This window comes from Zingiber officinale, chromosome 8B (genome assembly GCF_018446385.1).
Source record: "Zingiber officinale cultivar Zhangliang chromosome 8B, Zo_v1.1, whole genome shotgun sequence".
NCBI lineage: Eukaryota > Viridiplantae > Streptophyta > Magnoliopsida > Zingiberales > Zingiberaceae > Zingiber > Zingiber officinale.
Window position 1 is genome coordinate 3,724,694 of NC_056001.1, and position 18,716 is coordinate 3,743,409.

Below are 18,716 nucleotides of genomic sequence, written 5' to 3' on the forward strand. Positions count from 1 at the left end.
AAATTATAATTATCCCAGGTTAGTTTTGGATCCAGTTTGTGTCATAAGGAGAATTTATTGAGAATGAACACTTATAGATCACATTTCATATCATTCTTATAGTACACATTCATATTTGATATATATCGTTAACGATATTAATAATACAATTACTATTAGGCCTTGTTACAATTATAGTAACTCTTTTGGCATGTTGAGCTCAACAAAGGATTGTGTGGTGTATAAGAGATTAAGTATAACCCAAGTGGTAGATTGAAGGATTAAGTCCACATGGATGGTCTTAATCCGATTAAGTCCACATGAGTGGATTTAATCTCCATAAGGTGAGCTTATAGTTGATTAACACACAACTAATTGTTATTAAGGAATTGAACTTTAATTAAATGATATAATGCTTTTAGCATGAAGAAGCTTTAGATTATTGGATGTGAATTCAATGTATAGATCTGCTAATTTGGTTCATTAATAACATTAATAAGTTGTTAATGATGTATGAGTTTTTATATGGATAGTCCATATAGGATGTGCTTTATATATAAGGGAAGAAACTCCCAATTAGGGCATAATCTTGAATCTTGGCACTTGAGAGATCTTCTTCTATCTTTTCTCTTTTTCATTGAGAAGATTACGGGTTGTCACTCATTCCTGTAGAAGATTATTTCGTGCTTGTATGAATTCCGGTGAAAAATAAGGACAATGACTAATACGATAAATTTAGATTAGACCATTTATCACCGCCGCTTTCAATTTCTACCTAATATAACCTTATGGATGATGATAATTAAATCACATCTTTTAGTTTGTTTTAATGTATCTATATTGCTAACACATACGTGCTACTTGTATAACAATGACTGCTCATAATATAACAATCAATTAATACCAATTCGATCAGTATCGAATTCGAAATTTTAAAATCAAGATAAAATTAAATAAATCAATATAATTATTTTCAAAAAATAAAATAATCGAGTTTATTAATTATTTTAATTTAATCGAGATTTTGCTTAAGTCTATTCAATTTTATTTTTTGTTTGTTTTATATGAAAGTTTTTTTCCTTTTAAATTATTTAATGAAAAGCATTATGTCACTTTATTTATTAATTTACAAAATTTTATTAAGAATTTTAAGAACGTTAAAATGTTTTAAAATTTATAAATAACGTCGCATCGTCTGGTTCGCGAAGTTTAGGGCAAAGTGGTTCTCTGTCTCGATGGGTTGGATGGAGGGGAACAGTTGGAGGTGTACTCAAGGGAAGCCAGCATCTATGCGAAATCGAAGATCCAGACTGAGTTGCGGCAGAGAATCGTCAATGATATGTAAGTGGGATGCCCTAATCCCTCCTCCCCCCTCTCAATTTTGCTCCTTTTTAGGTGATCAGATCATCCGCATGAGTAATTCTTTAGATTGCTCATTGAGTTGTTCGATATTTGACAATTGAATTATTATTCGGGATCGAATTAGCGTGTTTGCTTATGTTTTCTGTCAATTTATGAACTTCAGCTGTCAACTGTTATCGTTTCCATGTTAACCAGTCGTTTTACTTGTATCTCTGAATTTTTTTAATGGTCTTCTGCTTTCAAAGATCAATTTGCCATTTTTTTTAAACAAATCAAGATGCCACTCACTAAAAGATTCCCAATCTTCTGATTCCCTATAAACTTTAGCTTCATGCTTCCCTCGATATGAAGTTGCTGATGAATGATGATAAAATAGTCCCAAAGTTTTCTTTGTCAGTGAAAGCTATATTTTTTATTCTGCAAAGCTTTAGATTGATGAGATGTGGTGTTTTTGTGGATGAAGAGTTTTTTGTTTTTTAAATTTCCAGCGATGGTACTTTCTTTGACAAGTGATTTTTTTTTTCAAAAATATTCTGATACAAAATTGAAGAAATTTGCCGAGAGAATAAGAAAGAACTGGAATGAAGAATTTCTCAAATTCTTGATATTAAATCTGTACATGAGGATCATTGCTTATTTGTACACTTCTTCCCTACTTATTGATGGAATGAAATACAATCAAACCAAATCAAATAAACAATAAAATCAAATGAAATCTGAGCAGCCTAAATTAAACTATCCATATTTACAATATATTCTACACTCCCCCTCAAGTTGGGTTGTACATATTGTACATGCCCAACTTGTCACATAGCTCTTCGAAGTTGATCCTTGGGAGAGCTTTTGTAAGTACGTTGGGATTTGATGTCGTGAAGGAATATGTGAGAGTTCCACCGATCCTTTCACCACGTTTTTTGAAATGAAGTGTTTGTCAATTTATACGTGTTTCGTTCTGTTATGGTGAACAAAATTCTTTGCAACACTGATGGCCGCTAAACTGTCACATTGTAGATTGACAACTTTTTTTGTGATTATTCCGAGTTCTTTTAGGATTCTACGAATCCATATACCTTCATAGATTCCGAGTGCAAGAGCTCTAAATTCTACTTCAGTACTGCTTCTTGCAACAACAGACTGTTTTTACTTCTCCATGTTACCAGATTACCCTAGACAAACGTACAATAGCTCGAGATCAATCGTCTATCTATAAGATCCTCAGTCCAGTCTGCATAAGAGTATACATGTATACCTCAATCTTTGTTCTTTCGAAATAATAACCTTTGTCAGGGTGCTCTTGCAGTATCTCAAGGTTCTGTAGACAACGTTCATGTGTTCTTTAGGACTATTCATAAATTGACTTACCACACTGATGGGAAATCCGATATTAGGTCATGTGTGGGATAGATAGATGAGGCACCCTACTAGTCGTTGATATCTGCCCCTGTCTATTGGTGCATGGTCATTTCAAACCAATTTTGTTGGAAGCATCCATCAGAGTATTCATAGGCTTGCACCTAAGCATGTTTGGTTTTTTTAGTACGTCCAATGTGTATTTCCGCTGTGATAAGAATATTCCGTGTTTAGATCGAGCCAGTTTCATGTTAAGGAACAATTTTGGATTCCCGAGATCTTTAATATCAAATTCCTGAGTGAGGAGCCCTTTTAGATTTATGATTTCTTTCTCATTATCACCGGTGATGATGATATCATTGACATAAACAATAAGAATGGTGATCTGCTTTTCAGGAGAGATTTTCACAAATAAGATGTGATCTCCTTGACACTGAGTGTATCCATGCTTTATCACAGAAGTAGCTAGCTTGTCAAACCATGCCCTGGGAGATTGCTTAAGACCATATAATGACTTGTGAAGCTTGCATACCTTGTTGTTATGGGTGCCAAGGCCTAGGGGAATTTCCATATAAACTTCTTCTTCCATGTCACCATTTAGAAAGACATTTTTGACATCTAGTTGGTGTAAATGCAGTCCTTATTTGTTTGCAGCCAGAGAGAATAAGATTCTGATAATGTTGAACTTGGCCACTGGAGCAAAGGTTTCTTGGTAATCGATGCCATAGGATTGTGAGAATCCTTTGGCTACAAGATGTGCCTTTAATCTTTTAACCGTACCATCAGTTTTGTGTTTGACTTTAAAAATCCATTCGCACCCAATTGCTTTCTTTCCCTTTGGTAGTTCACAAACATACCATGTACCATTCTTATGTAGGACTTTTACTTCCTCATCCATTCAGGGTGTTTGAGAGTTTCATCAATTGTGGTTGGCACCTGAATATTATCAAAGAAGGCGGCGACACATGCCCGATAATTTGGGGCCAGTCCTTCATAAGATATGAAGTTGGAGATGGGATGTGATCCTGCCCTGAAGCTGAGTAGATGGCCACCGGGGAACAACGCTGAGGTGGCTATTCGTCTACACTGATGCTCCCTCGCTCCTGCAATCACAAGTCGTTAGTGCCAAGCCGGGAGGGGGTTCCCGGCGATGGCCCTCCGACGCTCAAGTCACACACCGGCAAGTGAAGAGAAGAGAGGAAGCAAAGAAGAAGTAAATGGTGGTTCTAGAGGACGTATGCGCGTACCTCTGCAGAGGGCTGCTTCCCTCCTTATATAGAGCCTCGACGGGCTGACTACATGCTTCCCGGGCGAACACGTATCCCCAAACTTTCCCCAAAAGCTAACATCGAGAAAGGATCCTGACATCTTACCATAACGGGGCGAACGCATCTCTGCCAAGGCGGCGGAATCTTCTTCCGTACGATTTTCTGTCCATCCGCGCCGTCAGCCGGCGGCATCGACTCCCAAAAGGATGTCGGCACGTATCCCCCATCTTATTTGTCGGCTGTTAGTCTGATTGGACTTCCCTTGATCGACTTGGCCGACCAACTCTCTGACCTCCTATGAGTATATCTAGACCGATCGGCGTGAGTGCCTCTGGTCTCAGTGCGTTGTAGGCTCAACCGACCCCCTTTGAACTCTTCCGGCCGATCGGGTTGTAGGCTTGACCCACCTTCTACGCACTCTCCCGGCCGATCGGCTTGTAGGGACTTTGGCTCGTTGAGTCTATGAGCTGACCATCTCTTGGCTTTGACGACCACCCAAGCGTTGACTTTTCTTGGAGGTGGGGATCAGGATGCGTCGTGCAGAATCTAACTCCCTTCCACAAAACAATTAGAATGTCAAGGTTATTATCCATAGGTGAAGTAGATTTATGATTATGTGAATGTCTTTGGGAGTTGGATCCGGTTTTGACTCTTGAATTGGTGCTAAATGTGTCTTTCATCTAGTGTATACATGAAATTGCTTCATTGTGGGAGATGTAGGAATAGAATTTGACACAAGGGGATTGGATAGAGGGTGAATGATGTCAGGGTCTGGTCTGGAATAGTATAATGGATGATGATATTCACTTAGATTCTCCCCCTAAACATCAAAATTGGAGTGGTATGACTATTGTTCAAAGAAAGTGACATCCATGGTGTTGTAGGTTTTTTTAGTGACAGGTGAGTAGCATTTGTAGCCTTTTGGAATGGTTAGTAGCCGAGGCAAATGAATTTGGTGGATCTTGGATCATCAAGTTTACTACAATTGTGATGGTGGATGTGAACAAATGATGTACAACCAAATACTTTTGCATGAAGGTTTTGAGATATTACCTTGGTGTGGGGGTATGATTTGAGGAGAAGTTGAACTAACCTATGGGAATTGAGAACTCGAGAGGGCATTTGATTGACAAGATAGGTGGTTGTGGAGACGACATCACACCAATTTTTTTTAGTACATTAGAAGAGAACATGAATGAGCGAGCCACCTCAAGAAGATGCTTGTTCTTGCATTCGGTAATCCCATTTTGTTGAGGAGTGTCAACGTAGGAACTGAGGTGGATGATGCCTTTTGAGAATAGAAAAGTACCAAGATTTGTGGCCAAGTATTCCTTGGCATTGTCGGTTTTGAGTGTCTGAATAGATGTCTGCAACTGGGTTTGAATCATAGTATAGAATTGTTCAAATATGTGATTCATTGTAGATTTATCTTTCATTAGAAACGACAAGTCAGACGAGTATAATCATCAACAAATGAAACAATCCAACGATTTCATGTAGCAAACGTCACTATGAATAAGTGAAAAGGGTTTAGATGGTTTGTAACATAATCTTGGGAAGGATACTCATGTATGTTTAACAAGTTGACAGAGCTCACATTGAAAGGAAATGACATCTTCATTAAGAAATAAGTTTGGAAATAATTTTGCAAGATAAGTAAAGTTTGGATGACCAAAACGACAGTGCCATAACATGATTTTGGTATATTTATTATTAGAAGAGGTAGAGTGGTAGCTAGCTAAATTTCCATAGTTAGGCGAAGTCTCGTGAAGAACGTGGAGTTCGGAGCACGATTCAACCTTCCAATCGTCTTCCCCGTTATCGTTTCGGAACCAACAAAAACGATTTTTGTGACAGACCCATTTGCAACACGAATAGTGGAATTGGCTCGGCATGGAACATAATTATGAAGGAGGAATATATCGCCCGTCATGTGATCCGATGCGTCTGAGTCAATAATCCATCGTCCAAGAGACCTGTTTATATTTAAGGTATTAAGAAAAATACCTTCATTGTGAGTTGAGTAACTAGTGAACTCCATATGGGCTGATGTAGCATTGGGTCTTTTTTTGGCCCGAGTGGGGTTAAATTTTAGATTGGGCTTGATTACCCCCAGGGCATAGCGCTGACGGTGGGCGCATGACATCTCTGGCATAATGGCCAGGGGTCGATTCTCAAGAACTGACGACCTGAAGTTTACCCCACCATGCGCCTATGGCCTGTGTACCTGGGGCAAGACTAGGGGGGCTGCTAAGGTAGCGGAAATGAGAAGATGAAAGCATTAATTTGTCATTGAATCTATTTTGTCACAAAGGCTACTTCCGGCACACTAAGCCAACAACCATCTCTTTCTTCGGAGTACGACAAACTCTCGGCGATCACAGTCTTGTTCTCGTCATTAACTGCAACAAAAAATTGTCGGCAGCCAACCCCTTCAGCACTTCCTATGAAGATGTTGCGTGATCTACCAAGCAGCGAGAGACATGTGAAGGTTGAAAATCAGGTTGGATTCTTTTCCCAACACAGGCCCACTGATACTATGAAGAAATTTAGAGAGAGAGAGAAGGAACTAGAATGAAGAATTTCTCAAATTATTGATATTAAATCTGTACATGAGGATCATTGCTTATTTATACATTTCTTCCCTAGTTATTTATGGAATGAAATACAATCAAATCAAATAAACAATCAAATCAAATAAAATTTGATCCGTCTAAATTAAACTATCCATATTTACAATATATTCTATGAAAGTTATAGTGTGAAAGCTATAGTTATGAAGTTGCTGATGATAAAATAGTCCCCAAATTTTTTTTTTGTTAGTGAAAGCTATATTTTTTTATTCTAAGAAAGTTTTAGATTGATTTGAGATGTGGTGTTTTTGGGGATGAAGAGATTTTTTTTAATTCCCCGCAATGATACTTTCTTTGAAAAGAAATACAATCAAATCAAATAAACAATAAAATAAAATAAAATAAAATCTGATCCGCCTAAATTAAACTATCCATATTTACAATATATTCTACGAAAGCTATAGTGTGAAAGCTATAGTTATCCATATTTACAATATATTTTGCGAAAACTATAGTGTGAAAGCTATAGTTATGAAGACGCTGATGATAAAATAGTCCCAAAATTTTCTTTGTTCCGTGAAAGCTATATTTTTTCATTCTACGAATGCGTTAGATTGATGAGATGTGGTGTATTTGTGGACGAAGAATTTTTTTTTTAAATTTCGCGCGATGATACTTTCTTTGACAAGTGTTTTTTTTTTAAAAAAATATTCTGATACAAAACAAAATTAATGGATGGTGAACTTGAAAAGCTGTTCGTATGTCTAGTATCTTATTAGTCCATATAAGGAGGAAAGACATCACATGTGTGAAAAGTATGGACATCGAAGGATCTAGAAATAATTAAAAAATAATAATTTGATAGAGTGCTTATTGATATATACATGTCATTTTTTTACTTGTTCTTCTCTATTTTATTTTAATGTTGAAAGGCCCTTACTGAGATGCCCATGCCCGCCTAATGCCTGGGCGCTGTACAATGGGCTGAGCAGCTACTGCCTGAAATTACTTTTCAAAGCTTGGATTCACAACTCGATATGGTTTAGGGTTTGAAAATTCATGAAAATGATTCATGATACAAACCTCAATTGGATAACTTTTTTATGGACATCATTCATGCTTCTTCTGATATTTTCCAATATTGTATGCATGCTTCTACCCCTTTTCTTGATGAGCTATGCTAATATTTGTAGAATGCATATGTGTTTTCTTAAGTGATACAAGTGTCTGCACCAATTTTCAGTAATCTTCTCTCTTATCCACTGCCCAGATGCTAATTGTCATTCATCTATCAATTATCAACTATTCTATTTGTCCTATAATCTTTGTGCCCCATATATTTTGTAGCATTATACTTGAATAATTTATATTTCAGAGTGGACCTTTTGATGAGGCATTTGCCGGTTGATTTTCCTGTGCATGAACTTCAGAATGTTATTATTCGGTTCGAGGAGATGCATACTACAGTTGCAAATAAGGTCGATCTTGTAATCTTGTTCATTTACTCATCTATCTTGGCCTGGTCTGTGCTAGGATGCTTTTACTCTCAGTTAGGTTCATGCTTAACTCTTGTTTTAATACTTTTTTTTTTCATGTCTGATGAAAATGAACACCATAGTCTTATGAAAATTCTCGATATCTATGAATCAAATGTAACAACACAACTTTATAGGATCTCTTATTACGGTAGCAAAAAGTAGCTAGTTTTTCTTCTTTTTGTGTTCTCAAGCAACCGAATATTTTCTTTCTAGGAATTTATCCTTCATAAAAAAACTTCATGGCGCTCACAACTTCGATAAAGGAACTGCACTGGTGTTAGTTTAGTGCAGTTTCATTACCAATTTTTTTTTGGATGATTACTTAGATTTCTATTTTTTTTAATATCACTGTGCTATTTATGAGAGGCAGGATCATTTCTTGGCTACTACTATTTTTTGCCTATATTTTGTTAATCTTCCGGTGTATTCCTCTAACACTATAATTTCACAGGACGAGTATTTCAGAAAAATATCTCAAAGACTTCAGATAATTGTGAGTGAGATTCAACATCCCATATGGCTTGGAGATATCAACCATCCTATTAACTAGAATCCTGTATATCCAAGCATGTAGCGTAGAAGTTTTCACTTTCATCAAGGTTAGGGATCCTTGACATGGATGTGAATAATTTTTGCTGGAAATCATAGATCTTTTTTGTTTCCATTTTTTGTTTTTTGCCCTTTGTAATCTAAAGCAAAAGGTTTTCTGAGGATTGAAAGATTGATTCTTGTAGGACTCAAAAGCACTATAGGGGATGGGATGAATATCGATCATTTGATTTTTTTTTTTCTTTTTCAAACATAAACTCATATCTGATCTACACTTTCCAATCTTGTTTAGTCGATTGATCATCCTGATCAGTCGACTGACTTTGTTTCATTTGCATCGATACAAATTTGTCTGTGCTTATCCATTTGGATCGATCGACAGACCATCCTGTTCAGTGAACCATTCGATCAACCCAAATTTTATTTTTTGAAAATAAAGTTAGCACACCAATAATGAAAATAGTCATGCAAAATAGAATTATAAACATATGATTATGCATGAATCAATCATAATAGTTATGACTGTTTGATCTCGACTTAGAAATTTTCATTAATTTTTTCAATTAGATTAATGTCTAAAGTTGTCTTAACTTAGACATGTCCTCATTGCCTACTAGAATGAAAGGTTTCTTGAGGATCTACTTTGTCAAACATTTGGTCTAACAGACCTGTTTAGACTTTTTCTTCTGCTTAGTGTCCAATTGATCTGATTCACTAAGACTTTTTTGCAACATCAAATTAGCATAATAGATACAAATAATAAAGGTAAAACAGTGTTAGCAATATTCAAAATATGTTGGTCCGGTGATCGCACGACTTCCACTTGCTTAGGTCAGTTTTGACCTGTCAAGACTTCTCTCTTGTTTGTACAAGTCTTGAGACATGACTGATTTAAGAATGATTGTTGGTGATCCATGACTTCTTGTAAATTGACATTTCCAAGTAACTAGACAATTTTTCTATTCTCAATGCATGCAATCAAATTTGCTCAACATTCCAGGGAAGCCATGCCTCTCATCATGTATTTGAAGAAGACATTGAATATCATCATCATTCGACTTTCTAAGTATCAATCCTAAATAGTTCAATCACAGAACCATAGAACTTGAAAAGACTTTTGATGGTAGTTGATTCGCCCATGTGTAGGTACTTGTTAAGATAGTTGGTTGGGACTCCATAAGCTAATTGGTGAATCACAGTCATGCATTTTTGTAGTGGTGACAAGCCTTTTTTTCTCGCAGCATCGTTCCTCTGCTGAAAATATGATGAATAACTCTCAAGTGCATTCACTATGCGACAAAATAAATCTCTTCGCATGCGAAATCATCTTTGAAATATTGGATCTGGACACACTGGGTTTGTAAAGAAATGATCATTGAAAAACCTTGCATGTCCGACTTCACGATTTCTTTGAATAAACCTTCTTTCTTCGCCATATCTTGTTATTATTTTGATATGCTTCAACTATTTGTCAGCTTTGTTGAAGTATCAATGACATTAGCTTATTTCCCAAATCATAATCTTCGTCAATAACTTCAACCTAGTCTTCATTTTCACTTGTCGAGTCAGAATTGATGTTACTTTAATATTGAGATATTTTGGAAGAATGTTCTTAGAATGAACAATTGTAGAGCACAATATGTTTATTTATTTTTTCTTATCAACGATTAAATTATAATGACTATATTTCAATGGACACTTTGTAGTGACTATGTGAATTGACCAGGAATTGTACATTAATAGAAAAAGTATAATAATACAAAATTACGTTAATTAAAAAATATAATAATAAATAATTATATTAATTGAAAAAGTATAATAATTAAAAATTATAATAAATGAAAATTACATATTCATCTCCCTCTAATCTCTTGACATAGATGTTCGTGGATAATAAATTATCCGTCTGTCATTTACGAAGTGTCCTTTGAAAGGATTATGTATTTCTTTAGTTGAACTTTGACTAAGACAACTTTTGCTTTCATCTCGGCAACGTTTACTTTCATCTCCTCAACTTTGAGTTATTTTTTTTATTTCAACTTCAGCCTTTTTTATACTTGTATACTTAGTAAACTTTACAAATATATTCTCCAAATTTATTATCATACATTCAATGTCTGATTTCATTTTGGCTTCTTCCTTTCTTTTTGCTTTCATTTTGGTTTCTTCCTTTCTTTTTGCTGCCTTCTAATCCATTGGACTAGTTTATTTTTCGTTTAGGCCCACATGTAGACTCACATCTTGATTAGATGATGTGTTGCTTGCCCAAACATTGAGGTGCTTGCCTTTTTCATGCCAACAAGGTGATTAACGGACTATGGAATAAATATTTGATGACCTTTTATGATTTTCCATACATGCTCGAGATTAAATATAATGTCGTTATTTTCCTTGTAATATTTTTCATACGCAAGCCGTAATATGTCCTCATCACTGTGGCCGCTATGATACATATTTTAAACTTATTGTAATTTACATTGAAGTGATATATATTTTTTTTGTATGGTATTGTACTAGTGCGATCATATGACACTAGCAATTCTATTGGATGTACTTGGAGGACGATTCTCATTATAGTAGCTTGCAATACGTCTCTAGAAATCATCCACCTTCTGATCATTGCCGATGATTGGATCATTACTGACAGTAACAAATGATCTTGTTAAAACCTCGTTTTCAATCTTATTCCATGTTGACTATTCTCTTCTATCCGTAATGTCGAAATCCGCCTTCTCTAAATTTACGAGTTTAATTGGAGATTCATGATTAGACAATTGAGTCTCTGAAATAAAAATAGGAGTAAATAATTTATTTTCTGCCGGAGATATATAAGATATATTAAAAAAACGTCCAACGCGTTTATTTTATTGAATGAGTTCCATGTTTTGATCGGCCTATGAACGTTATAACACCTTCGTACATTGGTTTTAACACCCCATAAACGTTATAACATCCTATTAATTGTTTAATATGGATGCTCTAATAAATAACATGAGTTTAAAAAATTTATTCATTAAATTATTTTGAATTAGAAAGTTTTGAAGTCTTAAATTGTTTTTATTCAATGATTGGAGAACTCAAATTCCAAATGGAAGGCTGTTTCAATTTTGTTTTCTATTTTTGAAACAAAATAGATATGGCTGAACAATTGATTAAAAATAGAATCTATTAAATTGAATAAATTATTATTCTTTAATAAATTAGATCGATCAAATTTTATTAAAAAAATAAATTAAATTGATAAAAAATTAATTAATTTATTCTGTTATTGAATTAATTAATTGTTTTTAAGGGTCTACATCTGACTGAGATTGTAAATCTGAAGTATTCTGAAATGAGTTGGGAATATTAATTATGATAAAAGATGAATACGTTTATCCCCAGTGTCTTCGTTAATTCGTCTCAAGATTAACATGGAGAATTCAAAATAATCAAGATTTTATTTAAAATTTTGAATTAACGGAAAATTTCATCGGTTTTAATAAAGATTTTGATCACAAATAAGTACGAACGTTAAAACGCTTTAAAACTTATAAATTGTTACGCTTATCTTTTTCAAAAAATAATATTAAATTATCTAAGGGAACGATAATATGGTAAATTTAACTTTGGGAAGATAATACCTAAATCTATCGTAAATGGTAGGTTTTTATTATAATAGTAAAATGATAATATTTTCAAATTTATCGTTATTATAAAAATATGTAAATATTAGAAAGTAAAGTTAAAATTTTATAAGTAATTTCGAAAATCACGAAATATATTAATTATTATATATGTCCCCGAGTCCGTTCCGTGATTCGGACGAAGAACATCTATAAATAAACCTCTCTTTCCTGTTTGTTTGTCCTCCCTGAACCCTTCCGCTCATCCTCCCCGAACCCTTCCTCCTCCACTTCCTATCCATTGTCTCCTCTATCTCACATCGGGTTCTCCTTTGCTCTATTTTCTGAAAAAATTCAGGTTGGGTCGGGTTGGGTTCGTTGACCCGTTGCTTAAATATATTTGTGGTTTTTAGAGTTAAATCAAATTTTATTTTAAAATTTAGATGTTTTTATGTATATTAATATCATGTTTGTATGATAATGATGGAATATTGAGATAAAAGTGAAGAATTATAGGAAAATAAAAAAGTCGTTTTGAATCGGATTTTCGGGTATATGGTCGGTTCGTTGATCAGGTTGGTCGGGTTCTTCGGGTTGAGGTGTTTTGGTTGAACTCGGGTTCGGGTCAACTCAACCCGACCCAACCCGACCTGACCCACCCGAATTGACACCCCTAATCCTCCCCGAACCCTTCCTCCTCCACTTCCTATCCATTGTCTCCTCTATCTCACATCCGATTCTCCTTTGCTCTATTTTCTGTGAGCGTCATATCTTTTTGGTCCACAAGGTTAGATTGGTTGGAATCTTTTTGGTTCACAAGGTTAGATCGGTTGGATGGAGGCGAACAGTTGGAGGTCGACTCAGGGGGAGATGCCAGATGGGAGATCTGGTGACTGGAAGACCCAGCTCCATCCCGAGGCGCGGCAGAGAATCGTCAATAAGATGTATGTGCGACGCCCTAATATCTCCCTTTAAATATTACTCCTTTTAAGGTGATTGGATCATTCGCGTGAGTAATTCCTTATATTTACTGATTGCATTGTTCGATATTTGACAATTGAATTATTATTCGATTTGGGTGTTTACGTATGGTTCCTATCAATTTCTGTTCTTTTTCTGGCAAGTGTTATCGTTTCTTTGTTAACTAGTTTCTCTACTTCTATTTCTGGATATTTATTTAATGATATTCTTCTTTAAGAATCAAATTTTCATTTTTTTTTTTCAGAAGAATCGATGTCTCGTGCTAAAAGATTCCCAATGTTATGATTTCCTGTAAATGACTTCATGCTTCCCTCGTGATTAAGTTGCTGATGAAATAAAATAGTCACAAAGTTCTCCTCACTGGGAAGCTATATTTTTTATTCTACGAGAGTTTTAGATTGATGGGATATGGTGTTCTTATGGACGAAGAGTTTTTTTTTTTAATTTTCTGCAGTGATGCTTTCTTTGATAAGTGATTTTATTGAAAATATTCTGATACAAAATAAAATTAATGGAAGGAAAAAAAATGGAATTTCTATGATATGGATGATGAATTTAAAAAGCACCTCGTATGTCTGGTTTCTTATTAGTCCATATAAGAAGGAAAGGCATCAAATGTTTGGGAATAAGAGAGCGTTGACAACATTGTTTTCCCTTTTATATTGATTCTAAAGTCGTGTTGCCCCTAACCCTGGTCATTCTACCTTGTCTATTATTTGAAATATCATAGGGTGTTGAATTCTTGGATATGGGTTATTTTTGTGATCTAGTTCAACTAGAACTTTGCACTTCCACACTACTAATCCTATGCTCTGTTCTTCCTCTTGTTTGGGAAATTATGCTGGTGGAATGATGCTGGATTTCGTTGCCCATATTTTGTCCATTTTTTTTTAATTTCTTTTTTTCTTCAAACATATGACCTATAGATTCTTATAAGTAGGATGAAGTACTTGCATTGAAATTACTAAAAAAAGGAAACTGGCTTTGGAGTACTTGTTTAATTCTTGCTTAATTGTCTAACATTATTGTCTACAAGGCATGGGTGGTCACAGAATTTGTTCCTCTGTCAGGTGCTTGCTATTCACCTACAATAGAAGGCCAAGAACTTTATATTCGACATTAATAAATTACAGTGCTTTGTTCTTTCTCCTATATATGTTTATCTCTTAGCTTAACTTTATTGAGGAATTGACTTCGTGGTTGGTATCAGAAGTACTTGGATTTGATGCCACTATTATACTTCTATTGTGGTCTCTCTGTGAATTGTATTACTTGTATCTGATTTAACATTATATACCTCAAACCTAAGAGTTGGGATTTGAGGATTCCTAAAATTGTACATTGTATTCTTAAGTAATTCAGTCTAGAAAAAGATATACACTATTGGAAGCTCACTTGATTAAAGAAGAAATGTATTTGGAATATGCCAACTTACTCTATAACTAATATGCGTAAAGTAGAATTATATTTTAATCTAAACTTTATGATTGACCATAGTTCTAAAAGGAAGTATTGGTGGCTGTCTAGTCCCAAATGGGAAGCAATCACTTCACCTAGTAATTAAAAGATCTGATCTAGGTGGTTGCTTGTACCTTTTTTTCCTGATCTCTTCTAATGTTTCTAGATTTTCTATGTGTTTGTTAAGCGATATAACCATCTTCATCAATATTTAGTACAATTATATTTATTAAATATTTAAAATCAAACTTGTATTGTCTTTAAATAGCTAGACCTACTATATGCTGGCTTTTTTACATTTGGTTATTTCTTGGATCATTGTCTTTTAGGATTTTAATTTTTAAAATGTTCGTAGTATGTGCATTTGGACCAAATCTTCTCTCTTATTTATTTCTCAGGTGCTAGTTGTCATTCATCATAACATCTCTCTTTTCACTGCTCAGTTGCTAGTTGTCATTCATCTATCAATTATCTATTATTCTATTGTTTGTTGAATCTTTGTTGCCCCATAATTTCTGTATATTAATTCTTGAATAATTTATATTTTAGAATGGACACTTTGAAGAGGCATCTTCCAATCTCTGATTCTAATGGTCTAAATGAACTTCAGAAAATTGCTATTCGGTTTGAGGAGAAGATATATACTGCAGCGGCAGATCAGGTAAATCTTGTTATCTTGTTTATTTACTCAGTTATCTTGGCCTTATTTGTACTAGGGTGCTTTTACTCTCTGCTAGGTTCATGCTTAACTTTTGTTTTATTGTTATGTCTGATGAAAATGAACAGTCTTACCTCATGAAAGTTCTCAGTATCAATGAATCAAATATAGCAACACAGTTTTTCATAGTATCGCTCATTATGGTAGCGGAGTTGGTTGTTTTTTTTCTTTTTTGTATCCTCAAGTAACTGAATATTCTCTTTCTTAGAAATTTATCCTTCATAATGAACTTCATAGTGCTCATAACTTGTAGGCTTGATGATTGAACTTCATAGTGTTATTTTACTATGATCTTTTTGGATGATTACTTAGGTTTCTAAACTATTATTTTTATTTCAGTACACATTCTTTCTTTTTTTTTTGCCTATATTTTGTTAAATTTCTGATGTGTTCCTCTAACACTATAATTTCTCAGTCTGATTATTTGAAAAGGATTTCTCAAAAAATGTTGTCAATGGAGAAAAAGCCTCAGCATCCTGGAGGATCTGGACAAATTAACCATTCTATTAACCAAAATCATGTAGATCAAGGTATGTCCTGTTGAAGATTTCACTTACATCTAAGTTAGGAGGATCGTTCATATGTATGTGAATAATTTTTGCCAGAAATCTACAATCTTAATTTCCCCCCACTTACTGTTTAAATCTGCAAACAACATACACTCGTATTGTGCCTTGAATGTGTCCATTGAGTTCGTCCATAATTAGTGTAAAAAGGTAGGGACTTAGAGAGTTGATCCTTGATGTAATCCTATATTTATTAGAAATACTTTAGTTAATCAGTCTGAAGTCTCCAGGTCCTTAATTAGTTTAATATATGTTACGCTAACACATCTCTTTTCTAGAATTCTCGATATAATTTCTCTTAAACTCTATCATAAGTTTTTTTAAATAATACCATATGTAAATCTTGTTTTTGCTCTTGATACTTTTTAATTAGTTATCAAAGAAGATGTATAACTTCTTGTCAGCTTCAAGGCATGAACTCAAATTGATTTTTGGTTATCGTGGTCTCCTTAATTTTTTTTCTATTACTCTTTCCCAAAGTTTCATAGTATGACTTATTAGTTTAATTTTCCTCTGGTTTGCACAATTTTGTACATTTCCCTTGTTTTTATATAAGGGAACTAGAGTACTTACTCGGATTAGACATTTTTTCGTATTCAATTTTGTGTTAAATAATTTTGTAAGTCATTCAATGTCTTATTTTCCTATACTCTTCCATACCTCTATTGGAATATCATTTAGTCAATGACTTTTTCATTGTGCATCCTATTTAAAGCTTGTTCTACTTCTAAAGTTTGAATAATATGATAAAAATTAAAATTTTTACACTTATTTGACTTACTTAAATTACTTAAGTTAAATTGGTCACTTAAATCTTCATTGAAAAGCGAATGAAAATACCTTTTCTATTGCTCTTTTATTTCTCCATCATTTACTAGTATCCTATTGCATTCATCTTTAATACATTTTATTTGGATAAGATCTTTTATATTTCTTTCTCTTACTTTAGTTATTTTATAAATATCTCTTTCCCCTTATTTTGTATCCAATTTTCGATATAATTGTTTAAAAGTTTTATTCTTTACTTCATTTATTACTTTTTTAGCCTCTTTCTTAGTTATTGTATATTTTTAAAGTTTTTCTCGTTCTTACAAATATATAATTCCTTATAAGTTGTTTGTTTTTTCTTCCATTTCTTTTGTACTTTATCATTCCACCCCCAAGATTCCTTAGGAGCATTCCCTTTGACTCACCGAGTATTCTCTTAGCTACTATTTTCTAGTGTTCTAAACGTTGAGGCGGCCGCCTATGCGGGAGGTGGACATCAACCACACTGCCTCAGGCTGAGGAAGTGCTTTAGGTGGTAATTCACCGTCTTCCGCCACCGCCACTCTTGTTGTTGCCGTTGCTATCGTTTCGCCACCGAGACACGTCCAGATGCATGGCTTAGACCCGACGATGAGTTCGAATGCATCGTGCGAGCCCAGACGTGGCGTTTGGGCCTGTGATGCGTCCAGATGCGTCGCGCAAGCTTGGACACGTGGTCCGGGCTTGGCGATGGCCCTGGAAGTGTCGCTCGGTCCCAACGATAGGTCTCGACACGTTGCTTATGCCAATGGCGCGCCCGAACTCGTCGCGTGGTCCTGACGATGTGTCAAACTTGTCGCCCGAAAACAGAGTACGCGAATAAGTTGTAAGTTAGAGTTTAATTAAATTACTTTATGTTAATAATTTTAGTCAACTCTTAACTATGATTGGGATAATTTAAATAGACTTAATTAAAACTTAATAAAATTATCCTATTATATATATATATATATATATATATAATTGTAATTTTTTATTTTTAAATATTTAGATTAAATAATTAATTTTTAATTAATATATTTTATTAAAAGTAAATATTATAAAGAATAATGATTATTTATAATATTATGTATAAAAAAATGTAAAGAATATTCAATCACCTAGGCGGTCGAGGCGGTAGGCGGTCATTGACTGCTCCGCCACCGCCGTAATTTACAACACTGCTATTTTTAACTTTGATTACTTCTTATCCCATGTCGTATTAGAGTCATCGTATATTTCACCTAATGTTGGTATTTCTACCTTCTTCTTAAATATGTTTTACTTTCCATCCTTTAACTTCCACTACTTAATTGTAGGAGTCGTATATATTTTCTTCTATCAATACTATGCTTGATTCATATATCCAACATTATATTAGGTGACCTTGCAATCTTTACAAATCTTTCTATCCCTCTTTCTAATTATAAAAAAATCAATTTGTGATTTATTATTTCCACTTTTGAATATGACCAAGTGTGTTTGTCTTTTCTTAAAAAATATATTAGCTAATATAAGGTCATATGCTATTGTAAAATCTAAATATAGTTTTCCTTCTTTATTTCTCGTTTCAAACCCATAATTCCATATAACCTCTCATATTCCTCATTATTCACTCCGACATGCTCATTTAGATTGCCTTCTATTAAAATCATTTCATCCGGCGGAATAGTTTGTAATACTTCATCTAAGTAGTCTCAAAACCTTGATTTGGTAGTTTTATCTAATCTACTTGAGGTGCATATATGCTAATTATGTTTATAGTTTCTTTTGTCAGTACTATCTTGAGAGCTATAATTCTATCCCCTTTTCTAACTACTCCTGCTTCATCTTTTAACGAACTATCTGTAACAATACTCATTTCATTTCTTGTTTTACTCTTTTCTATGTACCATAACTTAAAATTCGAATTCTTTTTCATCTTTGCATTCTCGTCTACCATTTTTATCTCTTGTATACACAAAATACTAATTTTTCTCTTAA

General features: G+C 34.1%; 1 protein-coding gene and 1 long non-coding RNA gene across 2 annotated transcripts; both read left to right on the forward strand.

Moving 5' to 3' along the window:
* Nucleotides 1–1,173: 1,173 nt before the first annotated feature.
* Nucleotides 1,174–8,844, forward strand: LOC122017708. Its single transcript, XR_006121430.1, has 3 exons — nucleotides 1,174–1,320; nucleotides 7,908–8,010; nucleotides 8,522–8,844. It is a non-coding gene; the product is annotated as an uncharacterized LOC122017708 (long non-coding RNA).
* Nucleotides 8,845–12,463: 3,619 nt separating this feature from the next.
* LOC122016914 (mediator of RNA polymerase II transcription subunit 15a-like) lies at nucleotides 12,464–15,940 on the forward strand. Its single transcript, XM_042574350.1, has 4 exons — nucleotides 12,464–12,543; nucleotides 12,956–13,168; nucleotides 15,213–15,324; nucleotides 15,797–15,940. Exons 2-4 carry the CDS (start codon nucleotides 13,059–13,061, stop codon nucleotides 15,923–15,925), a joined length of 351 nt encoding a protein of 116 aa, XP_042430284.1. The 5' UTR covers nucleotides 12,464–12,543; nucleotides 12,956–13,058; the 3' UTR covers nucleotides 15,926–15,940.
* The last annotated feature ends 2,776 nt before the right edge of the window (nucleotides 15,941–18,716 follow it).